A 17,122-nucleotide genomic window follows, 5' to 3' on the forward strand; every position below is an offset into this window, starting at 1 on the left:
GAAAGATCACTGGTGTGTGGTAAGTATTTATTGAAAGAAGTAGATAACCATCCTCCTCCTTCACATGCAGGTGGGCACACTTGGCTCCTCAGGGCTTCAGGGACAGTAGAGCCTCCACCCTCCCCACCCAGTCTAGGAAGTGCCAGTGCCCCTATACCTTAGTTTCCCTCTGAGGTCCCCACTCCCAGTGAAGATGACTGAGCCCAAACACAGGGCGCTGGCCTTCAGCCACTTTCCCAGGCAGGAGAGAGGGAGTTAGCATGCAGGTCCTGTTCACCCCTCCAGGAAACTGAGAGGGGTGGGGGTTTCTCATCAGAAACCCGGGCCCAGTAGTAACTGACCAGCACCCAAGAAGCTGGGTCAGCGTGTCACCTGGACCCTCTATCTCTGAAAAATGTCCTACAAAGGACATGTGCCAGTCCCACCAGGGGCTGGCCCAGTCCCCCTCTGTAGCCTAGCAAACCTAAGCCAGCAGTGTTTGTCCACTCTGGGCTCACTGAGGCATTGACACACCCAAGCACCTGGGAAGCTGACAGACCCTTTCAATCCAGCAACATGCAGGCCACCTTAGATCGTGCCTCTTCACCATCTAGGCACTAGTGGGGGGATGTCCTGTGTCCCCAACAGCTCTCAATGTTACCTGTCCTCAAAGAAGGCTCAAGTACCCTCTGAAGAAGTAGATTCTAGCTCTGCAAAAGGGCCAGAGACCTGACCCAATGGGAGAGGAGTGGACCTGTGAGCTGGAGCCTGCAGGGTAGGGAAGGGGAAGGAAAGAGAGAAAGAGAGCTTCCTTCTCCCCCTCTGTCCTTACAGAGGCCAGCTTACTCTGCCCTGCTCACTCTTCTCTCCTCTGAGGTGTCTGGGAATCCACCCTGAGTGCTACTGGCAGTGCCCACTGGCCACTCCGGGGAGAACTGTTCTCCCACCACACAGCCACCTTCAAGAGCTGAGGAGACACAGCTGTCTCCTGTCTCCAGTCGGGTTGCCCAGGCTACTCTCTAAGCATAGGAATCCTGGCTATGGTAGGGCCTCTCCTGCTAGATCACTTCCTGCTCAGTACCACTCTAGTCAGAGGGCGGAGGTTCATCCTGAACCAGGCTCCTCTGGGCTACACGTTAGCTGCATTCCTGGCCTCTGCCCTCTTCGTCTGCCACCTGCTTCCCCCTGGAAGTCTGCGCCAAACAAGTCCTGGAAATTGGGTTTATTACTGGGCCCTCCCCCTGGGGTCTCCCTCCAGAGGTCTCAGTCCAAACTGGGTGAGAGGGGGCCATTGTGCTCCAAGAGCCTGGTGCTTAGACCCTGCCTCCCTGGTGAGGCCCATGCAGGTGGCTTCAAGTGCCCCGGGGTGCCAGCCCCGCCATCCAGCCATCCAGCCATCCCTAGCTCTTCTTGGCCTCGTGCTCGCGGCGCCGAAGCTTCTCCCGCTGCCGTGCAGTCTTCTCCTGCGCCTTCCGTTCCTTCTCGGCAGCCGCTGCCAGCTCCTTCAACTTCCGCTTCACCAGGGCCCGGTCATGTGAATTGCTAAGCCCCAGGCTCTGGGAAGAAATCCAAAATGAAGGAAAGAGGCCCAGAACACTGCCCTGCAGACCTGCTGGAGTCTGCTCTGAAGTATGGCCTTTGCCTAGGGCCTTTGCCTAGGGCCTTTGCCTAGGGCCCCAAGGTAGAAGGAACGGCATGCAAGTGGCCAGAGATGACAACTCCTGACACTGGGTTATTTGCGACCCCGTCCTTGGCTCCAGATCCTCAACCTAGGATTGCAGCCTTAGCATGACCCTGCATAACTTCTGAGGTCCTCAGAGTGGAGAGTGACTTGCTCAAGGTCACTCGGCTAATCAGTGAGGTCCTTCCCCACTTCAAGATTTCCTATGGGGCTCTCCTTCAGTCCAGGAACCTGCAGATGTTGGTGGCCACCTCTCTACACTGTCCACTTAGCACACCAGGTGGTAACCAGGATCTGAGTATGAATATGGGATGGAGCTGGCCAAGAAAGAGGCCTGGCCTCCCAACATTGGATGGTAGCCCAAAGGTCAAGGTCAGCCTGGGCTGGAGCTAGGTCAGATGGAAGTGGTGGGCTTGAGTTTCAAGTCAGACTGAGGTGTTGTACAACACCGCAAAAGGAGAGACTTGCATAGAGGTCAGACACCAGGTCAGAGGCTAGACAGGGAGAAGAAATCCCAGGTCAGTCCAGGAGGTAAGTCAGGGTCAAAAGTCAAGGCCAAGGGTGGTCCCTATCCTTGAAGGCTATCTCAGTCTGGCTGATTGTCACCTCTGCACTCTGACCCACCTTCAGTTTGCTTCCGTCCAGCTGCAGGAGCTGCGGCCCATCCACCTGGCGGGCAGCAAACTCAGCAGCATACTGTTCCAGGTTGAGGCTGTGCAGCCACTGGCCGACCTGTTGGCTGGTCCAGTGTTGTACGGCAGGGAGGGACTCATCCAGGAACTGTGGTAGAGATGGAGAGAGTAAAGGGAGCCCAGCCTGTGGCTGGATCCCCCCAGCAGGTACAAAGGCTAGCCCCACTCACCTCATCTGAAGATTGGGACAGCGTGTGGTAGGGATAGGAGCACTTGGTCTCCTGTCGAGGACCACCGGGGATCTTGGGGCTACTGCTGGGAGGTGTGGAGTCATCGCTCAGGGTAGATTCCTACACAGAAAGGGATGTGTGCCAAGGAGTAAGGTCACCTCCCACCTCCAAGCCCATCCCCTGACCAGATGGGGCTGAAATACTACACTAGGTACCAGCAGCTGTTCAATGCTCCAGGACCAGGGACTCAGAACTAGAGAAGACACAGACTGTGATGACTGAAGTGACATATCAGAACCTGAGCTCTCTAGGAGGAAGCTGGCTACCCAGAGAACATGGTCCTAGCATTAAGTTAGACAGATGAATTATTAGGAATGGGGAGGGGGGGGGGGGCTAGGTGCTGCCTGTAGGCAACCTACCAGGATCCCTCCCCCAGGCTGGGTCATATGTCCCTGCTATATAAAATCCTTCTCCTCTTAACCTCTCACAGGCTGATTTTCCAGAGGTCCTGAGTTCAATTCCCAGCCACCACATGGTGGCTCACAATCCTCTGTAATGGGATCTGGTGCCCTCTTCTGGCCTGCAGGCATACATGCAGGCAGAACACTGTATACATAATAAATAAATAAATCTTAAAAAAAAAAAATTCTTCTCCTAGGCCTCTTGCATCTGGCTAGTGGGTACACCCAGTGGCTTTGGATCCCTGTGAAGACTTGGGCTGTGTCTCGCTCAGCACGATGTCCCCTGGGACCAGCACAAAGGGACTGAAGAATATCAAGCGGTTAGAGAATAAAGCTGCACATCAGAAGGGCCTCTCCCCTGAACCCCACGGTTTCTGATTCTCCTTATCCCTAGCACCATACACAGCTGTTCACATCTGTGGGCGAGTCCCTTTTCCCCGAACCTCATTTGCTCATCTGTACAATGTTAATAATAATGACTGCCTTGCCTATATCACAGTTAAAGCCATCTGTAGTGGGCTTTGTAATGCACAGTGGTCTCTGCGAACATAAGGAGACTTTGGTATTGGTTGTGTTGATGGTTCTTATTTCCTAGGCTTTATAATGCACAGTGGTCTCTGCGAACATAAGGAGACTTTGGTATTGGTTGTGTTGATGGTTCTTATTTCCTAGGGTCTGGAGCTTTCAAGGTAGAGGTCCTGCTTATCTCCAAGACTTCCCACCATGCAGATGGCCTGCTCTTGATGGTGCAATCCAGACCTGCCTCAGGCAGAACACTAAGAAGCAAGGGTCCCTCAGACTGAGTGAGCAGTGAGGGGCTCAGTGTTCCCACAGGAAGTGTAGGAAGCAGTATAAATGCATGAAATACGAACGGGTATGAATGCATGAGCCATGAATGAATGAAGCCAGAGAGTAGATGTAAGTCATGGGTCACTGGGCAGCTCTGTGGAGGGACACTATGGGTCCCAGAAAAACCCAGGTCCCAGTCCAAGCCATGATATGTCCTTGTCATGAGCCTAGAAGCCAGTGTAGGCAAGGTCGTCCTGGAGTTACACTGGGAGGGATGGCATACTCTTGTAGTCCCAGCACTAAGAAGGCTACGGCAAGAGGATGTATAGCTCCAGGCTAGCCTGGGCTACAGAGTAAGACTGCCTCAGCAAGGAAAAGGGAAAAAGAGATGGATGAGAAGAAGGAAGGAGAAAAAGAGGGAATAAAGACCTGGGCTTACCTGGGAAGCTGACTTCTTGGGGCTGAAGCCCTCGTGTTTGGGGGAACAGGTTGGGGAGGTGGTGCTCCCCGAGGAAGCAGAGCCCTTGCCGCTGTCTGTGAACCAGGAAAAGGGCAGGAATGGGGAGCTCCCTGTCCTCCCAGAGCCTTCTACAGACTCCCTGTGGAGAAAGCATCCAGCATGGTGTGGGTATCCAAGAGGGGAAGGGAGCTGTGGGTGGGTGCCATGGGTACCTCTCACCTGCTGCCCATGGACAAGCGGTTGCTACCCTTCTCCTTCCGGCTCTTGCCAGTGGATGCTCGGCGGAGAGTGACCCTGTAAGGAGGCAGGGGGAGTAAGTAGGGCATGCCTGCCCACCATGATGCTCTGACCCCATCAGTTTCAAGGACACTTGCAATACTCACCCCAGGTCCAGGAATTTCCTGCGAGTCTTCTTATCTAAGCCAATGGTGGGGCTGGCAGGCTCAGGGGGGCTGGCATCCCGGCTGTCATCTTTAGAAAGAGAAGGGGAGGAAAACAGGTAACTCAATGGCCTCCTGCTGCTGCCTGTGTGGGGTGGTAGACATTTCTTGACTTAGAATTAGGCCATTTGGCTCTAGGGTTCTTCGTTAGCTGTGTGACCCAGGATAAGACACTGTCTGTGTGTCTTAGTTCAAGCAGACATGCGCCTAATTTTTACAGTACCTAATGGGAGCTCAGGCTTATGCCTTTCATAAACTCTTAACAGCACTTTACATCTGAGAAGGTAGGACTTTTTGTTTGATTTCATTGTTGTTGTTGTTTTGAGATGGGGTTTTCTCTGTGTTACTTTAGTTGCCCTGGAGCTCACTCTGTAGACCAGACTGTCTTCAAACTCAGAGATTCACCCGCGTCTTGCCTCCTAAGTACAGGGATTAAAGATGTGCACCACCAGCTGGGCGGTGGTGACGCACACCTTTAGTCCCAGCACTTGGGAGGCAGAGGCAGGCGGATTTCTGAGGTCAGCCTGGTCTACAGAGTGAGTTCCAGGACAGCCAGGGCTACACAGAGAAACCCTGTCTCGAAAAACCAAAACCAAAACAAAACAAAACAAAAGATGTGTACCACCACCACCTAGTCAGAGGTGGAGCTATTAATATTAATTTTGTTTTTGTTTTTTGAGACAGGGTTTCTCTGTATAGCCTTGGCTGTCCTGGAACTCACTCGGTAGACCAGGCTGGCCTCGAACTCAGAAATCTGCCTGCCTCTGCCTCCCAAGTGCTGGGATTAGAGGAGTGCGCCACCACTGCCCGGCAATTAGTTCTTTTTTTGAGACAGGGTCTCAATGAAACCCAGGGTGTCCTGGAGCTCCCTATGTGGCCGTGGCTTCTGATTCTCCCGTCTTCACCTCCTGAGTACTGGAAAACCAGGGTACATGACCGTATCTGGTATTCTGTCATGCTTCCTGTCATACTACTGACTTTATCTTGGCCGTTTTCTAACCAGCCTTTCACTCTTGGCTCAAATGTTACCTCCTCAGGGAAGCGTTTCCAGTCAGATGAGGACACTTAGCAACTGTGCATATTTCCTGCATAGCTTTTATTACAGCTTGTACCTATACAGTAATTACGGGGTGGTTTGATTGTTTCTTTCCTAAGCTACATGTTCCCAGAGGCAAGGGCTGTCTCTATGCTCTGTTTGGGTCCAGCGATGTCTGACATATAGTAAGCTTCTGTAAATGAAGAAAGAAACATGATAGCCAGCCTTCCATCTCCCCTGCAACCACCCAACCGCTGGCCTGATTGCGGTTCCAATGCTCGTCGGCAGGGGACGCCGCGCCTACCGGGCTCACCTTCGCTGTGCGGCTCTGCTCGAGGGTAGCGACGCACGAAGCTGGGGGAGCTGTCGGAGGAGGGTGCAGAGCGCGGTGGCGAGCTGGAGGTGGCAGCCAGGCCCTCATGCGAGGCGGCGTTGTGCAGGGGCCGGTATCGAGCGAGTGGCGAGGGCGGCGGCTCGTCCTCATCCAGACTGCGCCTCAAGCCCGGGGGCTCCAGGCAGAAAGAGCCACCGGCTGGGGAGCCTGGACCCGAGTGTAGAGGCGAGCGCAGCCGGTGCAGTGGGCTACCGCAGCCGTCGGTCACCTGGAAGAGGGGCAGCTGTTCAGCGTCCTCCCCCCCACCCCCACTTACTTCCCAGAGGATGGGGGCCAGTTTCCCCGTCGGCTGTATGGGGAGCACTAAGGAAGCTCTGTTTCTTGGGGTCAGGAGAGCGAGTTTCCTCGGACCCGGGGTTGGAGAAATAGATGATCACATGAAGTGAAGACATCCTGCTTCATTTGCACATCCCACAGTTAATGGGACTTCCCGAACCCTTCTGGTTTCAGCTTCATCTGTCAAATGGGCTAACACCTTTTCCTGCACAGAGAGGTACAGGAGCCAGAAGTGAATTGCTAACTGACCTTTGGGGGAGCATGACTGTCAGATCTCCAAGGGCACACTTCCCTGGAAGCGTGAGGGAGGGAGTATGATCCAGGGCTATGATGTGGGTGTGTGTATGTTACCCCAACCTTGCCTCCGGGCCCATCAGAGCCTTCACCGTCCTCAGCAGAGCTGGCACTGTCGCGTAGCCTGGAGCGGGAAGGCCGGTGTCTCCGGCCCTTGGCCAGCAGCTGAGCCCTGGCTTTGTGTAAGCTGCTGTCCAGTCTGGTGGTCTCTGGTACAGCCAAGTCCAGGTCTGCAAACGGAGACCAGAGCCACCTCAGATGGGCCACCCTGACTCAGCATCCCAGACATTTAATTGGTGCTTGGGAGTACCTCCCACTGTGCCCGTAGGTTGAAATTCGGCTCTACCACATTTGGGCTGGGCTCCTAACCCCACCTGCTAGCACCAGCACATAGCACAGCATGCCCGGTCCTCCTGTGGGCATGGCTGGCCTATGTGCAGACACTCACAGACAGGGGTGAGAGGAGGCACACCCACCTGAATCCTAAAGTTTGAGTAAGAGTTGGCAAGCATTGGTATGGGTGAAAAGCAGGAAGAAGAGATGGAACCTCTGGGTGGCAGGAAGTAGCTCTGCGGGAATAAGTACTGGGGGAAAGTCAGTGGAGACCAGGGGGATGAAGAGGCATCTGCCATGTACCCAATGCTATTCACCTCACTCTCCTCCTTAGAGCTACCTGGGTTGGGGGTGAGGGTCATAGCATCTGGAGGGGGCAGTTACAGCACCTGGAAGAGAGGGTTACAACATCTGGGCCCCGTTTACAACTGAGCCAAGTGGGATCAAAGAAGGCAAGTCAGGACTGGAGCCATTGCCTAGTAGCATGGTGGCATCTGGAGTATGGCTCTAGGGATGGTCCCTCCTGGTGACACTGTCTGGAGTTTGGCTCTAGGAACAGTCCTTCCTGGTGACACTGTCAAGGCTGTATTTAAGGACAGCGGTGTTATTCATGACCATACACCAGTGTCAGACTCAGGAGCAAAGTTCCCCTAAAGCTTGTTTCTTGGGTCCTGGGCTCTGCAGCCCTGCTAGGACTGAGAGGAAGAGTAGGCACCCTGCTGGGCGGGAGGAAAGCACGTCCTTCTTTACTGGGCAGCATTATTCTTGGTCTGGCCCTGACATCGGTGCTGGGGTCTCCCCAGGCTTCAGGGTGGGTCAAGATGTTCCTGTTCCTTCCTCTCTCAATACCTCTGGGACCCCACTCCATCCTTCACACCCTCTGTCCTGCCTGCTCCTCTCTTGTCTGGAGACATCCCAAACAGACCCCTACTCAATGGTCACGTTGTCTATTCCCAGCCCAGACTCCTCCACTAAATGACAAGTCTAAGCACAGAAGCACCCGCCAGGAAACCCGCAAAACAGAGCCCCCTAGTGCCTCAGCCAAACACCACCCATCAGAGCCCTACATGCTAGTGCATGCCTTTAATCCCAGTAAGACAGAAGCAGGTAGATCTCTGAGTTCAAATTCAGCCTGCTCTACAGAGCAAGTTCTAGGACAGCCAGGATATATTCATTCTCTCTCTCTCTCTCTCTCTCTCTCTCTCTCTCTCTCTCTCTCTCTTTCTCTCTCTCTCTGTCTCTCTCTCTCTGTCTCTCTCTCTCTCTCTCTCTCTGTCTCTCTCTCTCTCTCTGTCTCTCTCTCTCTTTCTCTTCCTCCCTCCCTTGACCCCTCCTTCCCTCATTGGCATGCTTTAATCAGGCATCCTGCCCCCTAGACACCTAGATCTATCTGCCCAAGTCACCCAGGTTAGACAGCTCTGAGCTACACTTCTCTCCTCAGCCTTCCTAAATCCTGATTACTGAGCAGGTCATAAGGTGCATTGTGCTTTTCTCTCTATTTCTGAGGATGTCTGAGGGTTTCATTTTTACTATTATTTAGCTATGTGTACACATGGGGGAGGGGATGACATGTATACATTAGGATGCACATAGCCTCACAGTTCAGAAGAGGGTGTCGGATCCCCTGGAGGTGGAGTTACAGGCTGTTTTGAGTTGCCTGATGGTGGATACTAGGAACTGAATTTGGGTCCTGTACAAGAGGTCCTGTACATCACCTGCTGTAAAGTGCCCGCCCTACAGCCCAAGCTCTTAGGCTTTGTCAGCGAAATATTGTTTATGAGTGAGTATACACATGAGTACCTGTGCACACATACATAGGAGGGGGAGGGGAGGAGCGAGGTCTAGGTCTCTGTCATCTCCTGCCTCCTCTCTCCTTTCCCACTTAGCGGATTTTCAACACAGCAGCCAGAGTGATCCTGATTTGATGTGTCAGCTCTGTCAGTCCCCTGCTCAGAACCATCTCATGCAGAATCAGAGCCAGGGTTCCCCCAGTGGCCTTCTAGGTTCAGTCTGTGCCCCACTTACATCTCTGTGCATCTGCCTCCGTCCCCTCTTCCCAGACTTCCTCACAGGGACCCAGCCTGCACCTCAAAGCCTTTGCCCATATGACACCCCCAATATACTCCAAAGGACGATTCCTGTTGTTTCCTATATCATGTGTCACTCTCTGGCATCCTGAATGACTTTGTCATTTATGCTTTTTGCTTCTTTCCATTCGTTAAGCTGTCGGGCTTTCTGTTTATGACTGGTGCGTAACAGGTGCCTAGTGAATCAATACTCTTCTAAAAGAAGAAGGGGAGGGCTGGTGATGGTGGCGCACACCTTTAATCCCAGCACTCAGGAGGCAAAGACAGGCAGGCAGAGGATCCCTAAGTTTGAAGCCAGCCTGGTCTATGGAATGAGTTCCAGGAAAGCCAGGCTACAGAGAAAAACCCTGTCTCAAAAACACAAAGAAACAAAACCCAACAACAAAAACATCGAAACCAGACAAACAGAATGAAAGAGAAAAAGGAAGAGTACATAATGAACTATCCTGAATGGACAAGGAAAGGATATCGACCAGGCCTACTGCCTCCGATCTGGTTAGCCAGGCTGAGGTCTGGATGGCCCGCCATACAAAGCTTTGGTTGTAAACAGAGCCAGAAGGAGATTTTCCAAGGAGAGGAAAGGTACAGTGCTGGGCCTGAGGTGTTAAGGAACAGCCTGATTGAAGATGGAAGTAGGCTCAGAGGCCATGGCAACTGTCCAAGGGTGTGGTGAGGGACTGGGAAGACACAGCTACTGTCAAGATGTCTCCTTTGGATCTACAGGCGACTTTCTGAATTCAGTTCTGATGAAGAACTTCCTAGTGCCCCTGGAAGCAGCCAGGAGCCAGTAATAGCTCACACCGCTCTAAGTGCCTTACAATTACCGGTCATTGAAACCTCCTACAATCTTGGAAGACAGGACTTAGGATCCCCAGGGCAGCCTTAATTTGCCCAAGAGCATAGAGCTGGCAAGAGCTAGGTAGTGTCAAAGACAGGCAGTCTGACTTGTTTGGAGGCAGCAGACAGATCAGCTGTGACCTTTCTGAACAGAGAAGGAGGCAACATTGAATCTAAGCCGTCATTTACTGGGTGGAGAAACTGAACTCAGACAAGAGAGGTTTGGTCAGCTGTGTGGAGACAGTCAAGGTAGTATCCAGGACTCCTGGCCCCTGGGCCAGTGCTCTGAACGCCTCTCCGCTCCTGGCACCCAGCTAGTATTCAGCCGTGTGCACCAGGGTGATGGGTCTTTGCTTCACATGGCCAAATGGGTATCACCCACAGTGTGGAGAGCAAAGGGTCTCCTGAGGGCTTGGGGGTACAAGGCAAGGTGGGGCCAGTCTCACCAGGGCCCCTTAAACCCTTTTTCCATCTCTTCCCTTCCCTGCCTCCAGCTCTGGGTTCTGGGCAGTGGGAGAGATGAATATTTAATTGTCTTCATATGAGGAAGCACTCCAGGCAGCGCCCAGCTACCTCAGCAGACAGGAGGAAAACAAGCAAGGATTGGTGAGGAGCCTGGGGTAGGTGGGGACAGAGGAGAAAGAAAATCCCTCCCCCACCAAGGGAAGTTCACCTCTATGGACCTGCCAAGGTTAGGCTGGACCCATGTAGAGCCAGCCTCAGAGATAAGGTAGTGTGTGTGTGTTGGGGAGCGGGGGGGGGGGGGTAAGAGGCTGTTGTGGGGATGTTCCCAAAGGGACTGAGGTAACAATACTGGCAGGGACCAGGACTTGTGGTGACAACAGGAGGGAAGAGAAGAGGGAAAGGCAGAAATGGGAGAAGGCAGAAGAAGCCGGAGCCCTGTGGGATCCCGTGAGTAGGAGCCCTTTGGAGTTATCCCCAGGAATCACCCACTCAAATCAAGCTGGGGGACAGCTTTTCCACAATACAGACACACAGCCTGCAGACAGCTCTGCCCCGGTGGGGTGATCTCTCAAAATGGCAGTGTGTACACACACCAGAGGATGCTGAAGGCATCAAGGCGTGTGTGTGTGTGTGTGTGTGTGTGTGTGTGTGTGTGTGTGTAGGATGAGATCTCAGGCACTTTATATATGTGACTTGGAGAAAACGTGTGGCGTCTGAACTGGAGTATACAGAAGTTTAGCGCAGTGATGAAGGGCTAGGAGCCAGGCTCTCTAAGGTTCCCGACTCTGACACTAATTTGCCATGTGCTTTATTTATTCATTCATATTTACTTATGCATAGATATGCATGTGTGCATAGAAGCCAGAGGTTGGTGTCCTCAATCCCTCTCCACCTGAGTTTTTGAGACGGGGCCTCTCACTGAACCTAGAGCTAACTGATTTGGCTAAACTGGCTGGCCATAAAGGGAATCCTTTCTTTCTCTCTCTCTCCAGCACTAGGGTTAGAGGTGTGCACTGCTCAGCCTTTTTTGGGGGTAAGGGGTGCACAGGATTTTCCTATGTAGCCCTGGCTGTCTGGGAACTCTCTATGTAGATCAGGCTGGCTTCAAATTCACAGACATCTGCCTGCTTCTGCTTCTCAAGTACGGAAATTAAAGGCGTGTGCCACCACGCCCGCCTTGTGCCCAGTTTTCACGTGGGTGTTTGGGATTGAACTCAAGTCTTCAGGCTTTCATGCTATTTCCTAAAAAGTATTATTATAATTAGCGCATGCGTGCGCATGTTCGAGTGTGAGCATGAAGTGTGAATATGGGTGTGCACGTCAGAGCACACACGTGGAGGTCAGAGGATAACTTTGTGGAGCTGTCTCTCCTTCCACCTTTATGTGAGTGGAACTCAGGGCGCACAGCTAATGCCTCTAACGGCTGCGCCACTTCACTTCTCTCCCCGTGATCTTCAAAGCATGTCCCGTCAGCATCTGCACCTTACACCCCTTGTCTGTGCACCTAACATTATTTTGAGAATTAAATGATATACTGCAAGTGAGATCACTCATTCTCCATGTACTGAAGAACCCTAAGCGCCCCGTCTGCCCTTCTCCCACTCACGGCCTCCTAGACTTGAAGGAAGGGATCCATGGCTAAGTCTATTGCTAGACACCGAGCCACACAGAACTTACCAAAAACTTCATCCACAGGTTCTCGGAGCTTTGAGGAAGCCATGACTCAAGAGAGCTGGGAGGGACGAGAGAGAGAGAGAGAGAGAGAGAGAGAGAGAGAGAGAGAGAGAGAGAGAGAGAAATTGATTGTTGTGGATAAATGGCTCCAGATGGCTGTGACAGTAAAGAGTCACTAGCTTTTAGCGTCCTGCCCACCCACTTCCTTTCCTTAGCGTTCTTCCTCTGGCCCTTGGAAGAGAAGCCTGTGGAGAGGCAGGAGACAGCACCAGGAAAGCCACAGCAAAGCCAATCTAGGCATAGGCAGCTTCTGTGAGCTGGGACCAGGTAAATCAGTCCCTGCATTGCGTCCCCAGCATCCCCTAAAAGGCTCCATCATCATCAAGTGTCCAACATCAAATCTAGAAGTCATACAAATGATTAAATCGTTTTACAGAGAAACAGAAGCGGGGGTGGCCGGCCCAAGATCTCGTGGCAATTAATGGCAACTCCAGACCTAAACCCCAGGTTCTTCCATCCATTTACCTACCTACCCTTTTATCTGTCTGCTTGCTCTCCCTGCTCCCTCCTTCCCATCCACTGTGTACCCTATGCATCCAAGCATCTATTCTGTCCACGCCTCTACCCATCTTCGAATCTATCAGTTCTTCCTCTGTCACCAGTCACCAAGGCCCTCACCACCTGCCGTTTTGAACTATTCAGGAAGCCGGTGCCACCAGCAGGGCCACTCACTGTTTCAGACAGACCCACACTCCCCATAGTTGTTGACTTGCAGATGGGATCGAGACATTAAGTTTTCACAGAAGAACATCTCTAAAGTGTTCAGAACATTCTGGGAAGGAGTGTGGATGAACAGAGTTGAACTGTTTAGGTTTTGGTATTTGGTTTGGTTTGTGGTCAGAAGCAAGAAGAGAAGGCAGGTAAGGAAGGGAAGCAGGGGAAACGCATGCATCAGAAACACCGTGGACAGGCTTCCTAACAGGTATAGAAGACATGGGATAAGAACAGAGGGATGGCTCAGGGTAGGGAGTCACTGAACAGCTGAGACATAATCTCCAGTTACTTCTAATACTCTGGTCCCTGGGAGAAGGGTAGGGCATTGGACCAGACCACATGCCCTCTCTAGTTCTCCTGTCATCGCACAGAGATTTCTCCGTGAGCTGCTAGGCTTGGCATCTCGATAGCCCCACTTTACAGATATGAACATTAATATGCAAGGGCTTACAGGTAGATGTTGACCCCTGTCTCCTGTTTCTCGGCTGTATCCTGTACTCTCAGGGGAGGGCTGGGGTAAAGGGAGAGGGAGCCGGTCTGCACTGGCTAGGATTAAGGCAAGCATTAAAACCACCTCCACCAGGCTAGAGGGGTGCTTGGAGCTGAGCCAAACAATGCCATATGGGAGAGGTCAAGGATGTCTCAGCAAGGGACCCCTTTGCTGTTTTTGAAATCTGGGGACTAACAGCCCCCTGAATGTCTAGAATATTCTCTCCAGGCCTGAGAGGCCACATTAAGGTAGGTTGGTCCTGGACAGCTGTATCTCATTGGATTGCAAAGCTTTCTCTGATTAGGATCCAGCCGTCCCTTCTCCAGATCTCTGTCCTAGGATGCCACCCCTATTTGTCTAAAGCTAAGTCTCTGATCCCTGAGAAATGGAGAGCTTTTCATACTTTCCTGGTTTCCTATGTGGGTCTTATCTCTCCTTGATAGATGAGCCATGTGCTCTCCCTTCAACTGGAGACTCGGGATAGTAGCTGCTCCTCCCATCAGAATGGCTGCTCTCTGCAGACAGTGGTGACACCTTCTCTCTTAAACAGAGCAGGCCAGCCCATGTTCTTTCCTGATGTCAGTCCAGGGGTGAGGGCCTGTTATGCACTAAGGTCTATTTTAGCCCCCTTGGGTAGACTGGGGCCTCCAGCTCAGACTCTCAGCCTGTCCTGATTCAGCACAAACTGTTTTCTTCATCCCTGTCTTTAACAGCCTGCTCCCGTAACTGTGGTGGTGGTGGTGGTATGTTCCCGCACTATCCCATGTAAAACTCCATGGATGCATAATATTCAGGTCACCTGCCCCTGTCACCCAACTCTCTCCTCCCTAAAACACAGCCTAGAAAAATTAGATATCCAACTTCACCCTTCTTCCCACCTCTGCTCACAATCTTTTACTCTTGGGTGTTCAACTACATGAGGATACAAATGAACCTGTTTCCTTGGACAACCTTTGGGCTCCCTTGTCACCAGACTTCTCCCTTCCCCTAACAGCTACCAATTCCTGGAGGACCATTAATGACCTCTGACCTTTCTCTGGGAAAAGGAAAGGCAGGTGAGTTCCAAGCTACTTGGAGCCCAAGGGAAGGAGAAAGCAAAACAAACGGTATACAACCTAGGGATGGAACAGAAGGAGGAACTAGCAGATTCAGAGGTAGAGATTAGTAGTGTGTCCACAGGGAGCTGAGAAGAAAGATCAAGACAGAATAGACTCGGGAGGCTCAGGGAAAGCAGCTGGGGAGCCCTGATGCCCCACCATGGGGTGAGAGAGCAGAACAGAACACCTGCGCCTGCCCCACAAGCAAGAGGGGAGAAAGGGGCCCAAGTAGGAGAGAGGGAAGTAGGAGAGAGAGAGAGAGAGAGAGAGAGAGAGAGAGAGAGAGAGAGAGAGAGAGAGAGCTGAAGTCCCAGAAGTGGTTGACATACAGGCTAGTGGGGGGGGCAGTTGTTGAGCTAAGGAGCAGAGCCCCTCCCATGCCCTCAGTCTTCAGCCAGCCCCAGGCTTGGAGCGGTCCGCAGGAGTTTGACAGCTGGTTCAAGCATCCTAGAAGATGGGGTTGGTGGACAGGGCACCTACTCCTATCATAGAGTCACCTCTCTAATCTCAGAGGTAGAACAGTTTCTTTAACCCACAAGTCTAACTGCCGGATAGGAAGGAGTTAAGGCCTCTCCCCCTGCCCCCACACCAGTTTTTCTTCTTTCTTTTTTCTTCATATTCTCTCTCTCTCTCTCTCTCTCTCTCTCTCAAATTAATTCAAATTAATTTCCTCAGGCTGGAGAAAGGAGATTAGGGACACAAACCCTATTTCTGTCCCCACCCGACAGCCCAGCTTCCCAGTCCAGTGAGGTCTCCCCAGGGACAGAGGAAAAGGGGCCCTTGTGGCTTAGATTCATTTAGCCCTACTGAGGGTCCCACCTTGAGTCCTATAGTCTCTGGCCACGCTTCCCCTTCCACCCTAGGGGATCCGGCCCCTCACCTCTAGCATCCGTCATTTTCAGCGTCCGGCGCCCCAGGAACCCCTCAGGCCCATGGTTGTGCGGGGCGAGTGCCGGGCAGGAGAGGGGTGAAGGACTTTCACCCCGGTCGCGGGGGGCTCCGGGCTGGCTGGAGTCGCTCCATCCCAGGGTGTTGTGGGGGATCGGCTGGGAGAGTCCCGGAGCCGGAAAGAATGGAGAGGCGAGGTGTGTAGGGATGCAGGGAGAAGGTCTGCGGGAAGCAGGAGGCGCGGGCGGGGCTGGACCGGGAAACCTGACGGGAGGATGCTCCGTGTGTGCGTGAGTGTACGTGTGTGTGTGTGTGTGTGTGTGTGTGTGTGTGTGAGAGAGAGAGAGAGAGAGAGAGAGAGAGAGAGAGAGAGAGAGAGAGAGAGAGAGAGAGAGAGCCTGAGAACCTCCTCCCGCCCCGCCCCCGCCAAGCCCCGGGGGTCGCGGACCCTCGCGCCACCGGCCGATTTGTGCAGCGTCGCAGTGGCTAGGTCTGTGGGAGGTCGCCCGGGATAAGGCGATGGGGGGTGGGGGGGGCGCTTGTGGGGAGGCCAGGCGCCCCGGAGACAAAGAGCGGTAGGAAAGGAGGGAAGAGGAGGGCGGGCGGGGCGGAGGCAGCAAGGACCGAGGGGAGGAGGCGGCGGGTGCCCGCGGCCGGGCCCGGGATCCCAATTGCCGCTACTTCTCGGACCGCGGGAGTCGCGACGCTAGGGAGTCTGCGCGCGAGTGGCAGGGAAGCAATCAGGGAGGCGGTCCTGCCTTAGGACGCACGGGGCTTTCCGCCTCCTCTGCAGGGTCTGTGAGGGCTTCTGATTCTCTTTTATTCAACAAGCATCTGCGGAGCGGCCAGCCTGGGGCGCTGAAGCAGAAGGGGACCGCGGTTAACAGAACAGACGTGGTCCAGTACAGTCAGGATTCAGCCAAGTGGGACTTCTCAAGCCTGAGAGCTGTGGGTCCAGGAGCGGGAAAGACATTTTAAATTCTGGAGGGGGCGTGCACCCAGGCACTGGAGTAGGTCACTGGAGGATTCCTAGAGAAGTGTGGCTACTCCTGCTGGCCAAGCTATTGGAGACTTACTCCTGGGCATTGCAGGGTGGATGGACCAGCAGGGAAAATTGAGGTTGGAAGGTTGACACTTTGTTCTATTACTTCCTGGCCCCTCCATTAAAAAAAAAAAAAAAAAAAAAAAAAAAAAAAAAAAAGGTTAACCGTTAACCGAGGAGGGAGGTGTTCCATCACGATTTTAGGAAGACTCGTTGGGCACCCCAGTGGAGAACGGACTGCAGAGGGCAGCCGGAAATCTGGGCGCTGGCCTCAAGGGATTGTTGAACGATGACAGCAGTGGGCATGAAGATTAAAGATCAGGCTGAGAGCTATTCTGGCTATAGAATTGAAGACACAAACAGGATTTGGAGCCGGCTGGACAAAGAATTGAGAGAGAAGGAGGAGTTTAGGTTGGCTGTGGGTCTTGGATGGGGGCCTGGCAGTTCTGATGCTAAGGTTGGGACGTGGAGTGGATTAGCTCAGACTTGGACCTGGCCAGTCAGAGATGATGGCAGGTCAGCGGTGGTGGATGTGATCATCAGCTAGCTACCATGCAGCAAGGCTTGTGGTGTGTCAGGTACCTCTCAGATTCTTTAACGTCACCTTCCCAATAAACCTCCAAGTTAGGTGTTTCTCTTGTCCTCTAAGGTGCACAGGCCACACACTCACAGTAAGAAAATGACTTGTTTAGGAGTAGGTAGTGACCTTGGAGAAAGTCCAGGACTTAGTGTAGTAGAGTCTGGAGAGTTAGAGTACTCCTGA

General features: G+C 52.9%; 1 protein-coding gene across 2 annotated transcripts; it reads right to left on the bottom strand.

The window, feature by feature from the left end:
• Window positions 1-13: 13 nt before the first annotated feature.
• On the bottom strand, window positions 14-15,994 carry Samd14 (sterile alpha motif domain containing 14). Of its 2 annotated transcripts, none has more exons than XM_076935943.1 (10): window positions 15,310-15,994; window positions 12,072-12,126; window positions 6,765-6,902; window positions 6,022-6,310; window positions 4,616-4,703; window positions 4,452-4,526; window positions 4,212-4,371; window positions 2,523-2,642; window positions 2,285-2,440; window positions 14-1,535 (listed from the first exon to the last, which is right to left on the bottom strand). In XM_076935943.1, the coding sequence occupies exons 2-10, from the start codon at window positions 12,081-12,083 to the stop codon at window positions 1,380-1,382; spliced, it is 1,194 nt and encodes a 397-aa protein (XP_076792058.1). In that variant the 5' UTR covers window positions 12,084-12,126; window positions 15,310-15,994; the 3' UTR covers window positions 14-1,379. The 2 variants fall into 2 exon arrangements, with proteins under 2 accessions (XP_076792058.1, XP_034361502.1); XM_034505611.2 differs by having other exon boundaries at window positions 6,736-6,902; window positions 15,310-15,993.
• Between the last annotated feature and the right edge of the window lie 1,128 nt (window positions 15,995-17,122).

This window comes from Arvicanthis niloticus, chromosome 6, assembly GCF_011762505.2.
Source record: "Arvicanthis niloticus isolate mArvNil1 chromosome 6, mArvNil1.pat.X, whole genome shotgun sequence".
Classification (NCBI taxonomy): domain Eukaryota; kingdom Metazoa; phylum Chordata; class Mammalia; order Rodentia; family Muridae; genus Arvicanthis; species Arvicanthis niloticus.

Coding starts and splice junctions, on each gene's coding strand:
- Samd14 (XM_034505611.2), bottom strand. CDS start 12,114: ATGGCTTCCTCAAAGCTCCGAGAACCTGTGGATGAAGTTTTTG. Junction 4,527..4,615: donor AGGAAATTCCTGGACCTGGG/GTGAGTATTGCA, acceptor GCCTCCTTACAG/GGTCACTCTCCGCCGAGCAT. Junction 2,441..2,522: donor TGTCCCAATCTTCAGATGAG/GTGAGTGGGGCT, acceptor TCTCTACCACAG/TTCCTGGATGAGTCCCTCCC.